The 16,191-nt window shown below is 39.9% G+C and overlaps 5 protein-coding genes across 6 annotated transcripts; 2 read left to right on the top strand and 3 right to left on the bottom strand.

Annotated features, from left to right (window-relative positions):
• Window positions 1-1,021: 1,021 nt before the first annotated feature.
• LOC149733195 (uncharacterized) lies at window positions 1,022-2,168 on the top strand. 2 transcript variants are annotated; one of them, XM_089880589.1, is made up of 4 exons: window positions 1,022-1,150; window positions 1,238-1,355; window positions 1,565-1,719; window positions 1,977-2,168. In XM_089880589.1, exons 1-4 carry the CDS (start codon window positions 1,058-1,060, stop codon window positions 2,166-2,168), a joined length of 558 nt encoding a protein of 185 aa, XP_089736715.1. In that variant the 5' UTR covers window positions 1,022-1,057. The 2 variants fall into 2 exon arrangements, with proteins under 2 accessions (XP_089736715.1, XP_089736716.1); XM_089880590.1 differs by having other exon boundaries at window positions 1,565-2,133.
• Window positions 2,169-6,165: 3,997 nt separating this feature from the next.
• Window positions 6,166-7,758, bottom strand: LOC149733194 (uncharacterized). The gene has a single exon (XM_089881157.1). The coding sequence runs from the start codon at window positions 7,756-7,758 to the stop codon at window positions 6,166-6,168; it is 1,593 nt and encodes a 530-aa protein (XP_089737283.1).
• A 158-nt stretch (window positions 7,759-7,916) lies between these two features.
• On the bottom strand, window positions 7,917-8,582 carry LOC149733193 (uncharacterized). Its single transcript, XM_089881156.1, has one exon. It carries the CDS (start codon window positions 8,580-8,582, stop codon window positions 7,917-7,919), a length of 666 nt encoding a protein of 221 aa, XP_089737282.1.
• Window positions 8,583-8,695: 113 nt separating this feature from the next.
• On the bottom strand, window positions 8,696-11,493 carry LOC149733192 (uncharacterized). The gene is made up of 3 exons (XM_089881155.1): window positions 11,255-11,493; window positions 10,779-10,924; window positions 8,696-10,593 (listed from the first exon to the last, which is right to left on the bottom strand). Exons 1-3 carry the CDS (start codon window positions 11,491-11,493, stop codon window positions 8,696-8,698), a joined length of 2,283 nt encoding a protein of 760 aa, XP_089737281.1.
• Window positions 11,494-14,070: 2,577 nt separating this feature from the next.
• Window positions 14,071-16,172, top strand: LOC149733191 (uncharacterized). The gene is made up of 4 exons (XM_089881154.1): window positions 14,071-14,333; window positions 14,443-14,633; window positions 14,737-14,906; window positions 15,029-16,172. The coding sequence occupies exons 1-4, from the start codon at window positions 14,318-14,320 to the stop codon at window positions 16,170-16,172; spliced, it is 1,521 nt and encodes a 506-aa protein (XP_089737280.1). The 5' UTR covers window positions 14,071-14,317.
• Window positions 16,173-16,191: the final 19 nt, after the last annotated feature.

The raw sequence follows: 16,191 nt of genomic DNA, 5'->3' as shown, positions 1-16,191 counted from the left end.
AAAACAGCTATATAATTAATTAGAGTGACCGTGGGCTGTAGGTATTTGCAGTGAATTGTAGACTTGAAAAAGGTGAAAAGCATTAGTTTGGCAACATATTCTTGCTTTGTTTTAAGTTGTTAATAGAGTACCAATTACCAGATTTGATTCGTTCGGTGCGCCTCTCAGGCTTTCTGCATGTAATTTGTAAAATACGTGACTATCACCCCCCGGCTACTTCCTCCTCATAACTATTCCCCGGCTACTACCCCTCCGTGACTATTCAACCCATGAATATCCCCCCCCGGCTACTTCCCCTCCGTGACTAATCACCCGGCTACTTCCCCTCCACAACTACTTTCCTCCGTAACTATTTACCCTGGCTACTTCCCCTCCGTGACCATTCACCCCGGCTACTTCCCCCCGTGACTATTCTGCACATAGCTATCCCCCCGGCTACTTCCCCTCTGTAACTATTTCCTCCAGTGACTAATACCCCCCCCGGCTACCTACTCTACGTGACTATTCACCTGGCTACTTCCTCTCCGTGACTATCCATTGCCTCTACGGCCATTTCCCCTAACTTCTTACACCTGGGGAGGGGGAAATAGTCATCCTGAGGAATAATCTGGGAAGGAATGATCACAGGTGAAATAGTCACCCGGGGAAAAGCTGACAGGGATATAGCCAGTTGCGATATCCAACCACTTATGTGAAGTCTTAGTTAACATGCAAGTACGCTAAAATCTGATTTTCTTACTCATACTTTTTTAATTTAAAATATGGTTCATTTAGCATATTGCAGTATATATATATATGTTAAAATGATGCTAACAATTCATCTTTTGGCTCAATAATACTAATAGTCATTACCTTATTATTGTCTCTTTTTGCAGTAATAGGAATAGCCAATAAGAAAAATTGCTTTCTCTCTGAAGATGCCGAGAATACGGTATGTGTGATCAGTGAGTTTATCTTAAAAGCAGTTTTTGTAAAATAGTTAGTACAAATATTGTTTTTCGTACCTGTTGTTTTGTAATTTAGAAACAATCTTACTGAAAAACAAAAGGAAGACCTTATGACATTTTGGAGAAAGAGAATGCGAAGACCAACTTCAAATCTTGTTTCGGATGCATTTGCAATATCTGGACTTTCAGTACCAAAAGTTAAAGTGAGTTTGATAAGATTTCTTTTCTAGGTATAACCAATATTAGCTACACATAAGTGAGTAATCTCATCATGCAAACTTAATTTTAAGAGGTGGATACAGAACCACAAATCAAAACTTACTTGTACCACATCAAAGAAATCTAGAATCTTATTGAGTAGAAAACAGACAGCATATAATTTGTTTTGCTCTTTGTTGCAAGATGTTGGTAAGAAAATTAAATCTGTAGGTATATATTTAATTTGTTTCTTTTTAATTTGTTTTGCTCTTTGTTGCAAGATGTTGGTAAGAAAATTAAATCTGTAGGTATATATTTAATTTGTTTCTTTTTAATTTGTAACTGTTAACTGTTCTAAAAAGAGTAAACCATATTAGAATGTATTTGTGGTACAGACAGACATTAATATAATTTGTTAGATTTCCGGTTATGGGGTAAAGCTTGGGCAGGTCTCTCTAAGACTGAAAAAGAAGGTTGGAAAGATAAAGTTGATCAACAGCCATGTAATGAAGAAATGGATGACAAACAAAGAAACAGTTTAATAACTAAACAGCTGAAAATCATGACACAAGTGGTAAAATCATGCTACATACGGTAAAACGTTTCTTTGAAACAAGCGGTTCCCAAACTGGGGTCCGTACAGCAGTTTTTAGAGGGTTACCTCATTTGATGGTTTCTTCTTTTTCTTTCATTGGTGTGGTTATTCATTTTCCTATAGCATTTTTTGACTTTTTCCAGGGCTGTGAAATATCAAACTAATTGCAAAGGGTCTACCAGGCAAAATCTTTAGAAAAGTTAGAGAACCGCTGTTTTAAACGATTGTTTTTACAGACGGAAACTTTGGATAAAGATGGAGTGGTTATGGGTGGATTGTCATATTTTAATGGGACCTTTAATGTATTTGGAACCTCTACGTCGATGTCATATTTTAAGCAGGGAAACATACAAAGAGAATTTTTATCCCACATGAACCAAATTAACCTATCCGGTGTGTTCACGTTTCAACATCTTTTGTTTATTTGAAAAACTAGTACTCCTGCTCAATTGATACCTTCTATTTTAAAAAACTATAATAACTATATAATAAAATATTAATGCCAGATTTAGCTCTCCGTTTTATGTGACTTAATGTGTTTATTCCATAAGAAAAAGAGTGTAGCGGCGCCCGATCTTCAACCAAGATTGGTGCCTCTTCTCTCGTCAGTCTTTTGTAAGGTTACAGAATCTTTATTGACACGTAACTGAAAAATGCAGTTATACATAAATACTCAAATACGAATTATAGCACAAAAACACAGAAACATACCTTTAATTTTGGACTTATACATTTTCCAACTGCGTCTAGCCCATTACATTTTATAATGAATAATTTAAACGACTCAGACTGCAGGAAAAGAAAAAGGCAGTGCCACGTATACAACTATTTAACGAAAACATATAAACCAAACAGAGAAAAAACAAAACAACATCCACGTGCGTCGTATATTAACGTCCACGAGCGTTGTATAGTTTAGCGTTCATGTGCGTCCTAGTTTCATACAAAAGCAACGCCTTCCTAAGAACATGCAGGTTTCCTAAATACAAGTAAACCAACCAATTTTTCTCTATAACTTGCAATATCTTGAATACAGGCATTACTTTTGATTAAAACTGATCATTTCATATGTTTCGCTATAGTATCAAATATCGGTAAAATATCGGTATCGGTAAAAGCTAAAAATATCAGTATTGGTCGAAAAAAATGATATCGGTCGGTCTCTAATTTAAATAACCACAGTTACACACCACCATCCGTAACTATATAATGCACATATACCACCATCCGTTACTATAAATATCGGTAAAATATCGGTAAAAGCTAAAAATATCAGTATTGGTCGAAAAAAATGATATCGGTCGGTCTCTAATTTAAATAACCACAGTTACACACTACCATCCGTAACTATATAATGCATATATACCACCATCCGTTACTATATAATGCATATAAACCACCATCCGTAACTATATAATGCATAAACATCACCATCCGTAACTAAACACCATCCGTAACTAAACACCATCCGTAACTAAACACCATCCGTAACTAAACACCATCCGTAACTATATCTTGGTTACACACCACCATCCGTAACTATAAAATGCATAATACCACCATCCGTAACTATATATTGCATATATACCACCATCCGTAACTATATAACGCATATACACCACCATCCGTAACTATATAATGCATAAACACCACCATCCGTAACTATATAATGCATATATAACACCACCCGTAACTATATAATGCATATACACCACCATCCGTAACTATATAATGCATATACACCACCATCCGTAACTATATAATGCATATACACCACCATCCGTAACTATATAATGCATAAACACCACCATCCGTAACTATATATTGCATATATACCACCATCCGTAAGTAATATGGACGTTTATTGCATTTTGGTTGTTGTCCGTAAGCATCCGCGCGTCAGTAAATTAGTTTTGCACATTCATCCGCACATCTGTAAATACGCGCGTCAGTAAATTAGTGTCGGCATCCGCAGCATCCGCCGTCAGTAAATTAGTGTTACCCCAAAAAGTAAAACTAGCAAAAACTGTGTTATGAAATCCTCGAACCATGACGTCATAAAATCGAGATTTCGGAATGGGTCTGAGTTTCAAAATGTTCAACTTATTAAATTCTACAAGAGTAACAATTTTTATGCTTTTACCTCAAATTCCACAATTATTTCACTATTCTGCTGGACTATAAGTCATTAAAAGTTTACGTAACAAAAACCTTGTATCTGCAAATTGTGAAGAACTACTCAATACAACAACTGGCGTCCCATTATCACTTTTAAGAAGAATTTCTGAAAATAACACTGGCTGTTTTAAAGGCAATACCTATCCCTCAGAATTACTGGCATTTGCCTTAACTTTGCAGTTTTATTCTTCTGAGGCCTATGATTATGTTCGCAAAACATTTAACCTAGCTTTACCATGTCAGTCAAACATTAGAAAATGGTACAGCAAAATAGGCTACCACTCGGTCCAGGGTTCACCAATCCAGCATTTCAATCATTATCAGCCGAAGTACTTCGTGCCAAAGAAAATAAAAAGAACGTGATATGAGCCCTTATGCTGGATGAAATGGCAATCAAAAAACATGTGTCCTGGGATGGTCAACAATTTAGAGGTTATGTTGATCTTGGCTGCGGAGCTCCTGAAGATGATGAGTGTCCTGCTGCGAAGAAGGCTTTAGTGTTTATGGTTGTTAGCATAAATGATAGCTGGAAAGTGCCTGTGGGATATTTTTTCATTGATGGTTTAAGTGGGACTGAACGAGCAAATCTAGTGAGAGTTTGCATAGAACGTTTACATGGTGTTGGGGTGATGATTAGTTCTGTGACCTGTGATGGTCCTTCGTGACACATTTCAATGCTGACCGAACTTGGTGCATGTTTAAATCCAATCAATTTCACCCGATTCGACTCGTGATTAACCCTAGACATTAGAGAAAGTTTGACAAATATTAGCAGCGCATGAATGGGCGCAAAATAAAACTTTCATACCATAGCGATACGCAATTAACGCTATATATGGTTAAGTGCGTGATGTTGATTATGAAGCGAAAACGTGAGGCATTTTATTTATTACATTGGCAAAACAGCTATATAATTAATTAGAGTGACCGTGGGCTGTAGGTATTTGCAGTGAATTGTAGACTTGAAAAAGGTGAAAAGCATTAGTTTGGCAACATATTCTTGCTTTGTTTTAAGTTGTTAATAGAGTACCAATTACCAGATTTGATTCGTTCGGTGCGCCTCTCAGGCTTTCTGCATGTAATTTGTAAAATACGTGACTATCACCCCCCGGCTACTTCCTCCTCATAACTATTCCCCGGCTACTACCCCTCCGTGACTATTCAACCCATGAATATCCCCCCTGGCTACTTCCCCTCCGTGACCATTCACCCCGGCTACTTCCCCCCGTGACTATTCTGCACATAGCTATCCCCCCGGCTACTTCCCCTCTGTAACTATTTCCTCCAGTGACTAATACCCCCCCCCCCGGCTACCTACTCTACGTGACTATTCACCTGGCTACTTCCTCTCCGTGACTATCCATTGCCTCTACGGCCATTTCCCCTAACTTCTTACACCTGGGGAGGGGGAAATAGTCATCCTGAGGAATAATCTGGGAAGGAATGATCACAGGTGAAATAGTCACCCGGGGAAAAGCTGACAGGGATATAGCCAGTTGCGATATCCAACCACTTATGTGAAGTCTTAGTTAACATGCAAGTACGCTAAAATCTGATTTTCTTACTCATACTTTTTTAATTTAAAATATGGTTCATTTAGCATATTGCAGTATATATATATATGTTAAAATGATGCTAACAATTCTAGGACGTTTATTGCATTTTGGTACTTGCACCTGCTACCAAAATTCGTATGTCGAACCAGTTTATCTTCGCTGTGGAAAATCTCCAACACTCGTTCCATCTTCCATTTATTTCGTGGAGAGTTCGGTTCGTCCAGTAGTACGACGTCGTTAACTGAAATGTCGTTCTTTGTTTGCACCCACTTTTGCCTTGGCTGAAGTGACAGTAGAAATTCTTTCCTCCAGCGTGACCAAAACTGGTTCACTAGAAACTGAACACGACGCCATCTGGATCGAACGTAAAGATGATTTGGGGGGTAATTGGTTCAGGAGCTCCGGGATCATTCAGAAGATCAGTGGCAAGGGGTATGACGGTGCGAAGAGCTTCGTCATCTAATTGTTGCGAGTTCTGCAAAAGTAAGGGTTGTAAAACGTTTCTGGCAGTTCGAATTTGCCTTTCCCATACACCGCCCATATGACTCGAATGGGGCGGGTTGAATTTAAAGTCGATCCAAAATCACAGCTCGACTCCAGAAGGAAGGTCGAGATTGTCTCAGAGTTTAATTCTCTCGCCGCCTTTTGTAGTTCGTTGAATGTCCCCACCAAATTTGTGCCACAGTCGGATCTAATTTGAGCCACCGGGCCACGACGAGCTAAAAATCTGCATAGAGCGTTGATAAAAGAACTGGTATCTAGTGAATTTGCAATTTCTATGTGAATTGCACGAGATGCCATGCACGTGAACCAACAACACACCATAACGTTTTAACACAGACCGTCTTTCCTTAGCGTAAAACGGATCAAACAAATCAACAGCACAATATGAAAAGGGGGCTACGTCTATTACTCTATCCCTCGGAAGGTTTGCCATTTTTTGTGTTTCGGTTGGCCTTCGTATTTTTTGACACACGACACACGTATTTATGTAGCTTTTAATTGCTGTCGAACCTCCAATCACCCACCAACCACTTTGTCGAATGTCGTTGTGAGTAATTCCTCGACCCATGTGGTTCATCCTTTCATGGTGCCATCGAATTATTAGTTCGGTGATGTGGGACTTCTGCGGTAATATACGAGGGTTTTTTACAATAATATTTACATTGGCATGGATTAATTGTCCACCGACTCGCAATACACCTTCGGTATCAACAAACGGGTTCAACCGAAATAAATTATTACTGCGTTTCAAAGTTTTGCTGTTTTTGTCGCACTCCAACGTCTTACTCAGAGTTTCGATTTCGGAACTAAAATGTTCTCTCTGCAAACAAAGAATAATTAAACGCTCAGCACGTTCCATGAGATGGCAATTAACTCGTGAGCTGAGGGGTAGGTCTACTTTCCGCAATCTGTCTCGTAACATCATACAATTCGCCAACGCCCTTTTTGCACGAAAAAATGAAGAAAACCTATTTAATCTAGATAAGTCGAACAAAAAACCTGCTTCCATTTCATCAGCACGGGCTTTCAACACCTTACTTTTCTTCGTCTCTGATTGAAGCAGTTTCTCCACGTCTTGTGTTAAAGTGAAATTTCCGTCATTCACGGTTAAATTTTGATCCCACAGAAAGTTCGGTCCATAAAGCCACACCGAATCGTCTTTAAGTAAATGGGAAGATGACACACCACGGCTCGCTAGGTCTGCTGGATTTTCTTTTCCGCAGATATGAAACCAATACTCTGGCTTCGATACATCTCTGATTTTCTGGATTCTGTTGGCAACGAAAACCTGAAATCGCTTTGCATCATTATTTAAATAACCGAGCACTACCTGACTATCCACCCAAAAGAATTCCTTGTAGCCTTCGTAACTTAGGTGCTTTCTAAGGTAGGCGCTCATTTGGGCAGACACAACAGCCGCGGTTAATTCTAGTCGTGGAATCGTGATAGGTTTTAAAGGGACTACTCTTGATTTGCCGATAATAAAGGAACAATGGACCTCACCATTTTCATTTATAAGACGTAAGTAAGAACACTGTCCATACCCTTTCTCGCTGGCGTCCGAAAAATGATGCACTTCTACGGTCTTCAAATCTCCGAATCCTTCCGGCTTAAAGCAACGCTTCACCTTAAGTTGATCCAGTTCTAGAATGTCCTTTTTCCATAGGTTCCAGCGCTCGTGGATGTCGGGTGGTACAGGGTCATCCCAATCTAGCTTCCCTCTGCACATATACTGCAGGATTCGCTTTCCCTCCAGTATCACTGGACATAAAAATGACATTGGGTCATATATTGAACAAATTGTTGATAGCATGTTTCGTCTCGTACATGGTTCGTCTTTAAGTTCAATCCTGAAATTAAAGGAATCGTTTTGCACACACCACATTAAACCTAAAACGCGTTCCATCGGGAGTTCTCTGCAATTAACGTCAAAATATTTTAACCCTTCCGCACGATCTGCAGACGGAATCTGCAATAGCCTACAACTTCGGGCTTGTTACAAACAAATTTGTGCAGCCTCAATCCTGCTCTTGCACACAGTAATTGACTGCGTTTGATGATTGACAACGCGTTATCTACAGTAGGCACGGATAACAAGCCATCATCAACATAAAAGTTCTGACGAACGAAATCTGCCACATCTTGCCCAAAAATGTCCTCACCATCGTCTGCCGCTTGCTTTAAACCGTAATTTGCGACGCCCGGTGAGCTTTTGGCGCCAAACAAATGAACTTTCATCCGGTACTCTAATATTTCTTGAAACGAGTCGTCCTTCCACCACAGAAATCTCAAGAAATCCCGATCTTGTTTTCTTACAAAGAACTGATGAAACATTGACTCGATATCTGTCATCAAGGCAACTTCTTCTTTCCTGAATCGGGTAAGAACACCTACAAGGTTGTTTGTTAAGTCGGTTCCCTGAAGCAGATGATCGTTTAAACTTGAACCGGCAAATTGTGCAGAACAATCGAAGACCACTCTGATCTTCCCTGTTTTTTTGGGATGGTATACTCCCGTATGCGGCACGTAATTTACTCTGCCAGGCTGACCCGTTAGATCTTTGTCATCAATTGTTTCAGAGCAATCTTTTAGGATACGGGACATAAATACTTTATAATCCTCGTAATATTTAGGATTTCTTATGAACCGGCGTCTTAGTTAAAACAATCGCTTAAGTGCGAGTGGGCGGTTGTTCGGTAGCTTTAACTCAGCACTCCTTAGCGGTGATGGTATACTCCCGTATGCGGCACGTAATTTACTCTGCCAGGCTGACCCGTTAGATCTTTGTCATCAATTGTTTCAGAGCAATCTTTTAGGATACGGGACATAAATACTTTATAATCCTCGTAATATTTAGGATTTCTTATGAACCGGCGTCTTAGTTGAAACAATCGCTTAAGTGCGAGTGGGCGGTTGTTCGGTAGCTTTAACTCAGCACTCCTTAGCGGTAGCGGCATTTCGTAGTGATCGTCTTTTCGACGTACGGTATGAATATTTAACAAGTCCACGAACATTTTATCTTCCCGTGACATTGGATTGCTCTTATCGTTTTCGATAAAGTCGTTTTCTAGGATTTTGCAAATTGAGTTTGGATTCAGTATCTCTTTAGCTTGGTGCGTTAAATGAAATTTACTTGAAGCGCATACACTTGACACCGTTCGATGCACTACGGCTCCACGAACATCAGAATGATCTTTACAAACAACACCGACGATACCCCAGCCTAGTAGCGACTTTTGTGCGTAAGGCTCATCTTCATTGCCGCACACTATTTGCCTTGGCCGTATCGCACTTGGAACATTGCTACCAATCAGCAACCCTACTTCCACGTTAGGTTTAAACGGGGTTAATTCTTCCGCGATCGTTTTAAGATGAGGCCATTGCTTTGCTACTTCGGGTCGCGGTACTTGACTTGCATTAAACGGAATGGTGGGTCGGGAGTACAGCGAAGATACGGGAATCATCGACTGCCGATCGAAACTGAATACTTCTATGTTTCGAATACGTTCACAAGATGTCGCGACGCTTTGACCTTGTATCGTAGATATACTGAGATGCGTTTCTACTCCGGGCAACTTAAGGTCACGTTGTAGAGCTTCCGACATAAAACATTTATTTGACTGATCGTCTAGTATACAATACGACAACATTTCTTGACCAGGGTTGTCTGCCGCCCTTACCCACACAGGTACTATCATGGCGTTATCGCAACCATCCATCACGCCAACATTCTCACAAACACTAGTACATCGTGATGTAGTCGCAGGGGCGCGTGTTTTCCATTCTATATGCAGGACCGTCAGGTGCTTCTTTTTGCAAATTTTACACACGACTCTATTCTTGCAATAACGTGCCGAATGCGAAGTGCTAGAACCACAGCTGAAGCATAACCCCTTAAAACGTAAGAAGAACATTTTATCCTCACGGGACAATGTGTCGAACGTAGTACAGTTGTCTATATGATGGTTCGACTTGCAATAACTACATTGTGGAGAGCGACTCATACTTTCGTTAACTTGAGCGTGTAAGGATTTATACATGTGTCCTCTGGAAAGAGGCTGTACGTTCGGGTATCGGTTATTAGTTTGGCGGTTAGACGAAAGATCTTGCAGTTCAGGAATATTTTCTCGTTTCGACTGTTCATTTATAAACATCACGAGATTTTCGAACGTTGGATAGCGACTGCCAGGAGTTTCCCTTTGATGCCGATATAAATAGTCGCGCCATTTACAAATTATGAATTCAGGCAATCGAGAAAGTACTTTATTACTTTCTTGTGGAAAATTCAACACTCCCAAGCTGTGAATTGTTGTTTTGGCTGACACGACTTGCATAAGAAAATCAGCGTAATTTCGCAGTCTTTTCGGATCTCTGGTTAAGATTTTAGGCCACGAACTTAGCCTGTCGTAAAATGCTTTTCCGATAACGCTGTCGTTCCCATAGCGCTGTTTAAGCCTAGTTTTAGCTTCGAAGTAAGCATCGTCGGATTGGAGCAAAAGATATCCTTCTACTAACGATTTTGGTTCGCCCATCAAATATTGGCTTAAGAGATTCAACTTATGCGCTGTACATGTGGACCGTTGTTCAACCAAAGCGTTAAAGGCGGTTTCCCAAGCTGGAAATTTTAAAACATTGCCGTCAAAAACATCTATTTTGACATCCGGTAAACGGAAGCTCGGTATTAGACTATCCTCGGTATAACGAGAAACCCTATGACCATTCGCGCCACGACTTGCATAAGAAAATCAGCGTAATTTCGCAGTCTTTTCGGATCTCTGGTTAAGATTTTAGGCCACGAACTTAGCCTGTCGTAAAATGCTTTTCCGATAACGCTGTCGTTCCCATAGCGCTGTTTAAGCCTAGTTTTAGCTTCGAAGTAAGCATCGTCGGATTGGAGCAAAAGATATCCTTCTACTAACGATTTTGGTTCGCCCACCAAATATTGGCTTAAGAGATTCAACTTATGCGCTGTACATGTGGACCGTTGTTCAACCAAAGCGTTAAAGGCGGTTTCCCAAGCTGGAAATTTTAAAACATTGCCGTCAAAAACATCTATTTTGACATCCGGTAAACGGAAGCTCGGTATAACGAGAAACCCTATGACCATTCGCGTCACCACGAGTTCCCAACAAAGGTTGCCTCCGGGAGGCGGACAAACGAGAACTCGGTTCCATCTCGTCTGTAATCACATTGGTAGGCTGCTCGCGCGCTCTTTGCTCTGTTCGCGTCGCTTCATTTGTTTCTAGACCTCTTTTTTGCCCATCAGCGTTGTTTACCCATTCGCGAACGTTGCTGGTGCCAGAGCCACGGGGAATGCTGCTAAAATTAAGATCGGACTCGTGCCGTAAGGGTTTTCGATCATGGCTGCCTCAAGACATGCACTGGCGCGAGCGCTGTGAGAAGCTATTCGTTTGTTCAAATTTACAATTTCCACCTCATGCTCGCTACGCAGTTTCGTAACTTCGGCGTTGTGCGCCTCTTTAATAAATGTTAACTCTGATCGCAATGCGGCCATTTCTTCGTTAATTTTGTGCCGTTGCTTAGTCAATGCCCGATAGCGCACTGGATGAGGCACTACTGCGACTTGCTGTCGATCTACGCGAGGAGCATTCTTGCCTTAATCGGTCTAACGTTTGTCTCGTGTTGCTCATAAGATTCGACACTAACATTTTGTAATGATCCTTTTTATCGCCCATACGCTCTTGCTCAGCCGTAGGCGCACTAGCGAGCACTTCGCCAAGTAAATGTCCAAAGTGTCTCCTTGTTTCAAAAACATCAGCCATGCGTTTCTGCAATATCTCTACTTCATTGCTCGTTAACAACAACTCGTCAACTTCGTTAATACGAATATTCAATCTCTTTTCAGTTCGATTTAACAAATCTAGTTTTGAGGAATACGGATCCTCTACCTCAGGTTCTACACGTTTCCGACGCAAAGTTATATTACGATCGTCGATTATGATTGGCTCAAGTTCATGGTCTTTTTGGGTTAAGCCAGCATTTTGATCGGTAACTTCGAGCGACATTATGAGCGCTCTAACTTCACAAACCGATAAAGTAATTCACCTGATGACGCAGTTGCCAAATTAAAGTTACTGTAGCGGCGCCCGATCTTCAACCAAGATTGGTGCCTCTTCTCTCGTCAGTCTTTTGTACGGTTACAGAATCTTTATTGACACGTAACTGAAAAATGCAGTTATACATAAATACTCAAATACGAATTATAGCACAAAAACACAGAAACATACCTTTAATTTTGGACTTATACATTTTCCAACTGCGTCTAGCCCATTACATTTTATAATGAATAATTTAAACGACTCAGACTGCAGGAAAAGAAAAAGGCAGTGCCACGTATACAACTATTTAACGAAAACATATAAACCAAACAGAGAAATAAACACAAAATGGCAACACTGGCGCCGAAACGCGCTGCTTAAATGATTGCTAGATTACGCAACCTGGCGCTCGCCATTTACAAAGAGAATAAGCACGAAGTGCTAAGAAAGCTTAAAACAGAGGTTCAAAAAATCTACAACGAAAATTATTGTGAGTATTTATTAAAACTGTTATATTGCTGTCAAGATTTTGTATTGCAGATCTAATACTTTAAATTTAATCTTAACAGCAGAAGCTGTTGGGCAAACAGCAAGAATGCCATATTCGAAAATCTATGAGTTTGGATTGAAAATGAATGGTTTGCCTGATGGGATACCATTTAAATGCCCGTCCGGATATGGTCCAGCAGCATGCAAGAAAATTATTCAACATTCTTGGAAAAATAAGTATATTGTGAGGCTTTGTGCCATGGGTATAGAAACGTTTTGGCTAAGATCACGTTTTGCAAATATGTCTTGGTCAAATTATATTTTGGTAGTGAATTATGAAAAAAAAAAATTTCGATAGTTCGAATCACCGCCGCACGTTCGCATCTCACCCGACCTGAGTTCGATGTTCGAATCACCGCCGCACGTTCGCATCTCACCCGACCTGAATTCGATGTTCGCATCCCACCCGACCTGATTCAATGTTGGAAATCACCGCCGCGCGTTCGCATCTCACCCGACCTGAACTCTGATTTACACTTTTAGTGTGTCTTTTGTTTATGGACATGTACTTAGTTTAAATTCAGTTGTATTCTTGTTATCATATAATAAAGGGGTTTGAAATAGTAGTATTTAATTTTTTAGAGAAACTCATTCAGAATGCAGTCAAATAGAGTTTGTGATTGAAGAAAAAGTGATTTGGCTGAATTCCAAGGAATTGGACACGGCCATGCAGGAAGTTTAAATTTATATAGTAGGGTGGGGCGGTCGGGTAAAACGGTTTTTCTAGGTTTTATTGCCAACCATGGTGTTACAGAGAGTTGTTATACTTTCTTCTTGTCTGCCTCATAAGGGAACACACAGCTTCCTTTCTTGCAAGATCCTCCATTTAGTGTGTGCCTATTGTACGTACTTGCCATTTTTATACCAGTATTTTGTAATTCCCAAGTGAAACTTTTCTGTAGTGGACAACGGTGCATTCTGTGCTGCTAGAGTACCTCAACTGTGTTAGCTTTTTATAGTTTTGATACTACCTTTACTGCAAAATTGTGTTTGCCATAGAAACAATAACGAGCCCAAAGTATTTTAGCATTCCTTGTGTACACTATTACCTGTGAAATGTGTCATTAGTACTTACGCCTGTATATTGCAGTCACTTTTGCTTTGTACCTCACATCTTCACGTACTCTGGTTCATATTCATTGTGCTTCTTAAAATTGTGCTGCCTCTAGTGTTGTGATTTAATAACGTACTATTGCCGCTGTGTACCACCTCAACTGTAAATACACTGTATATACACAACTTGAGTGGTGAGACAGACTAGATTGCTCGTTACGCATAACCGGTCCGATCGTCAACTGTAAATACACTGTATATACACAACTTGAGTGGTGAGACAGACTAGATTGCTCGTTACGCATAACCGGTCCGATCGAAAGCTAGTAGGTCACAGCCAGGACCTACAGACCCGTTCGGATTCTACATTGATTTCTCTTGGAATAGGCCTTTTGCAGGATTCGGTCACGTGCTTGGATACCGTATAGCAACGCCATGTTGGGACGCAAGCGGCCCAGCACCGTATTGCAATTTATAGTGTTACGAAGGAGATTAGAAGTTTTCAGTTCAAAATACTAGCGATATACTAAGTCTAAAGCGTTCTAAATCAATTATTTGTAAAGTTTAATAGTATCTTAATTATGTTATTTCGATTGTTTTCCTGCAATATTTCGTCAATACCACCTTTTTTTATTGAATAAACTCAAAGCCCTTTGACAGTCGTGACCGGTATACCACATGGAGAACAATCAAGGTAAGCTTTGTTCATACTGTTTAACATTTTTTTAATTTTAATACTGTTGTTCATGTCTGGCTTTATAAGCTGAGCTTTGTTCTAGTATATTAAACTATATTAGTATCAGATGGTTGCGACTTGACTTCTCCGGTTCCCAATAAGAAGTTTAAAGGAGGAAATTATCACTGTTGTGTTCCGATTTGTACCGGTGATAGTCGCTACAACACTTCCTTGTCATTTCACCGTATGCCCAAGGACGAGCAAATGCGAAAGCAATGGGTTGTCAAAATTAGAAGGGACGTTGGCCCAAATTTTAAGGTAGGTTCACATATTTATTTAAACACAGAAATGCTCCTTTATGTGACAAAAATATGTCTGGTTTTTCAGTGTATTCAGCTTACACATGTTCTGAAATTTGTAGATAACATCCAAGACAAGAGTGTGTAGCAAACATTTTAAGGAAGAAGATTTCCGTCCTCCCGATAATTCTGGGAGACGACTTCTAAAAGAAGGAACATTGCCCTCTGTATTTGATTGGACAGCAACCACAAATACAAGGCGGAAAGTTTTAAGGCATGATGTTTGTGAAAGGTGTGTATATATGTTGTTATATGGGGGTAGATATCTGGAGTTAGTAATTCACAAATTTATTGTCGTTGGCTTATATCATTATCTTATGTTGATTCTGCTAATTATTGAAAATTAATTTTTAGTGGGACACAAACAGATGAAAGTGATATGGAAGCGGATGATGCTTCAAACCAACCCCCTAAATCAAACCAAGCCCAAAGCATTTGTGAAGAACTCCAACAGACCAAAGCACAGCTAGCTGCTACGCAAGCCGAACTGACAGCATCCAGGAGAGAAGTGGTAGCTGCAAAAGAGGAATTACAAGTACAAAAGGAGAAAGCTGCAGCAGAAGTTGTTATTTACAAGTTTGGTTTGGAAAGATTCTCCACAGATAATGATGCCATAAAATTTTATACTGGGTTCTGCTCATATAAGCATTTTCAGTTTTTTTATAATTTTGCAAAGCCTTCTGCTGAAAAAATCACATATTGTTATGCCACAGGTTTATTAGTAAACCGGCCAAATATCAGGGCTATGCAACTCATAGATGAATTGTTCATGTTTTTGGTTAGAATTAGGTTGGGACTTTTTCAACAAGATCTTGCACACCGTTTCAACTTGCATGTCTCAACAGTGAGCAGAAAAATAAATACCTGGGCCAACTATCTGTATTTTCTTCTTGGAATGCAACCAATTTGGCCAACTAGGGCTGATGTTAGGGCTAAGATGCCAGCTGAATTTAAAAGCCTTTACCCCACCACTCGTGTAATCCTCGATTGCACCGAAATATTTGTTGAGACACCATCATCTCTCCTTTTGCAATCACAGCTCTACTCTTCTTATAAGAGTAGCACCACACTAAAGAGCTTGGTAGGTATTGCACCACATGGTGCAATAACATTTGTATCATCCATGTTTACAGGAGCAATTTCAGATAGAGAAATTACAAGATGTTCAGGTATACTAGATTTGTTGGAGAATGAGGATTCTGTGATGGCAGATAAGGGTTTTGATATAGAGGATATGTTGAGGAATAGGGGGGTCGGCCTTAACCTTCCCCCATTTTTACAAGATAGAAGGCAGTTTTCTGCAGCAGAAGTCAATAACACAAAGACAGTTGCCAAATTGAGAATACATGTTGAAAGGGCAATCAGGAGGATTAAAGAATTTCACATCTTCGACTCAGATGTACCACTGTCAATGTTGGGCTCAATAAATCAAATATATACAGTTGCCTGTTTATTGACAAATTTTCAGGGGCCCTTAATTTTAAAGAATGAAAAATAAAAAAAAATTTATATTTTAT

This window comes from Ciona robusta, chromosome 7 (genome assembly GCF_009617815.1).
Source record: "Ciona robusta chromosome 7, ASM961781v2".
Taxonomy (NCBI): domain Eukaryota; kingdom Metazoa; phylum Chordata; class Ascidiacea; order Phlebobranchia; family Cionidae; genus Ciona; species Ciona robusta.
The sequence above is the reverse complement of the archived record's forward strand: the minus strand, read 5'-3'. Positions and strand labels throughout refer to the sequence as shown.

Bases quoted from the DNA above. Each gene is read 5' to 3' on its own strand.
- LOC149733195 (XM_089880589.1), top strand. From the start codon at position 1,058: ATGACATTTTGGAGAAAGAGAATGCGAAGACCAACTTCAAATCTTGTT. The intron at 1,356-1,564 runs GTAAGAAAATTA...ATAATTTGTTAG, and splicing joins CTCTTTGTTGCAAGATGTTG to ATTTCCGGTTATGGGGTAAA. The intron at 1,720-1,976 runs GTAAAATCATGC...TTGTTTTTACAG, and splicing joins TGAAAATCATGACACAAGTG to ACGGAAACTTTGGATAAAGA.
- LOC149733194 (XM_089881157.1), bottom strand. From the start codon at position 7,758: ATGTCATTTTTATGTCCAGTGATACTGGAGGGAAAGCGAATCCTGCAG.
- LOC149733193 (XM_089881156.1), bottom strand. From the start codon at position 8,582: ATGTCCCGTATCCTAAAAGATTGCTCTGAAACAATTGATGACAAAGAT.
- LOC149733192 (XM_089881155.1), bottom strand. From the start codon at position 11,493: ATGGCCGCATTGCGATCAGAGTTAACATTTATTAAAGAGGCGCACAAC. The intron at 10,925-11,254 runs GTAAACAACGCT...GAATCTCTTAAG, and splicing joins CCAGCAACGTTCGCGAATGG to CCAATATTTGGTGGGCGAAC. The intron at 10,594-10,778 runs GTTCGTGGCCTA...TAAAATTTCCAG, and splicing joins AGCATTTTACGACAGGCTAA to CTTGGGAAACCGCCTTTAAC.
- LOC149733191 (XM_089881154.1), top strand. The intron at 14,634-14,736 runs GTAGGTTCACAT...TGAAATTTGTAG, and splicing joins ACGTTGGCCCAAATTTTAAG to ATAACATCCAAGACAAGAGT. The intron at 14,907-15,028 runs GTGTGTATATAT...ATTAATTTTTAG, and splicing joins AGGCATGATGTTTGTGAAAG to TGGGACACAAACAGATGAAA.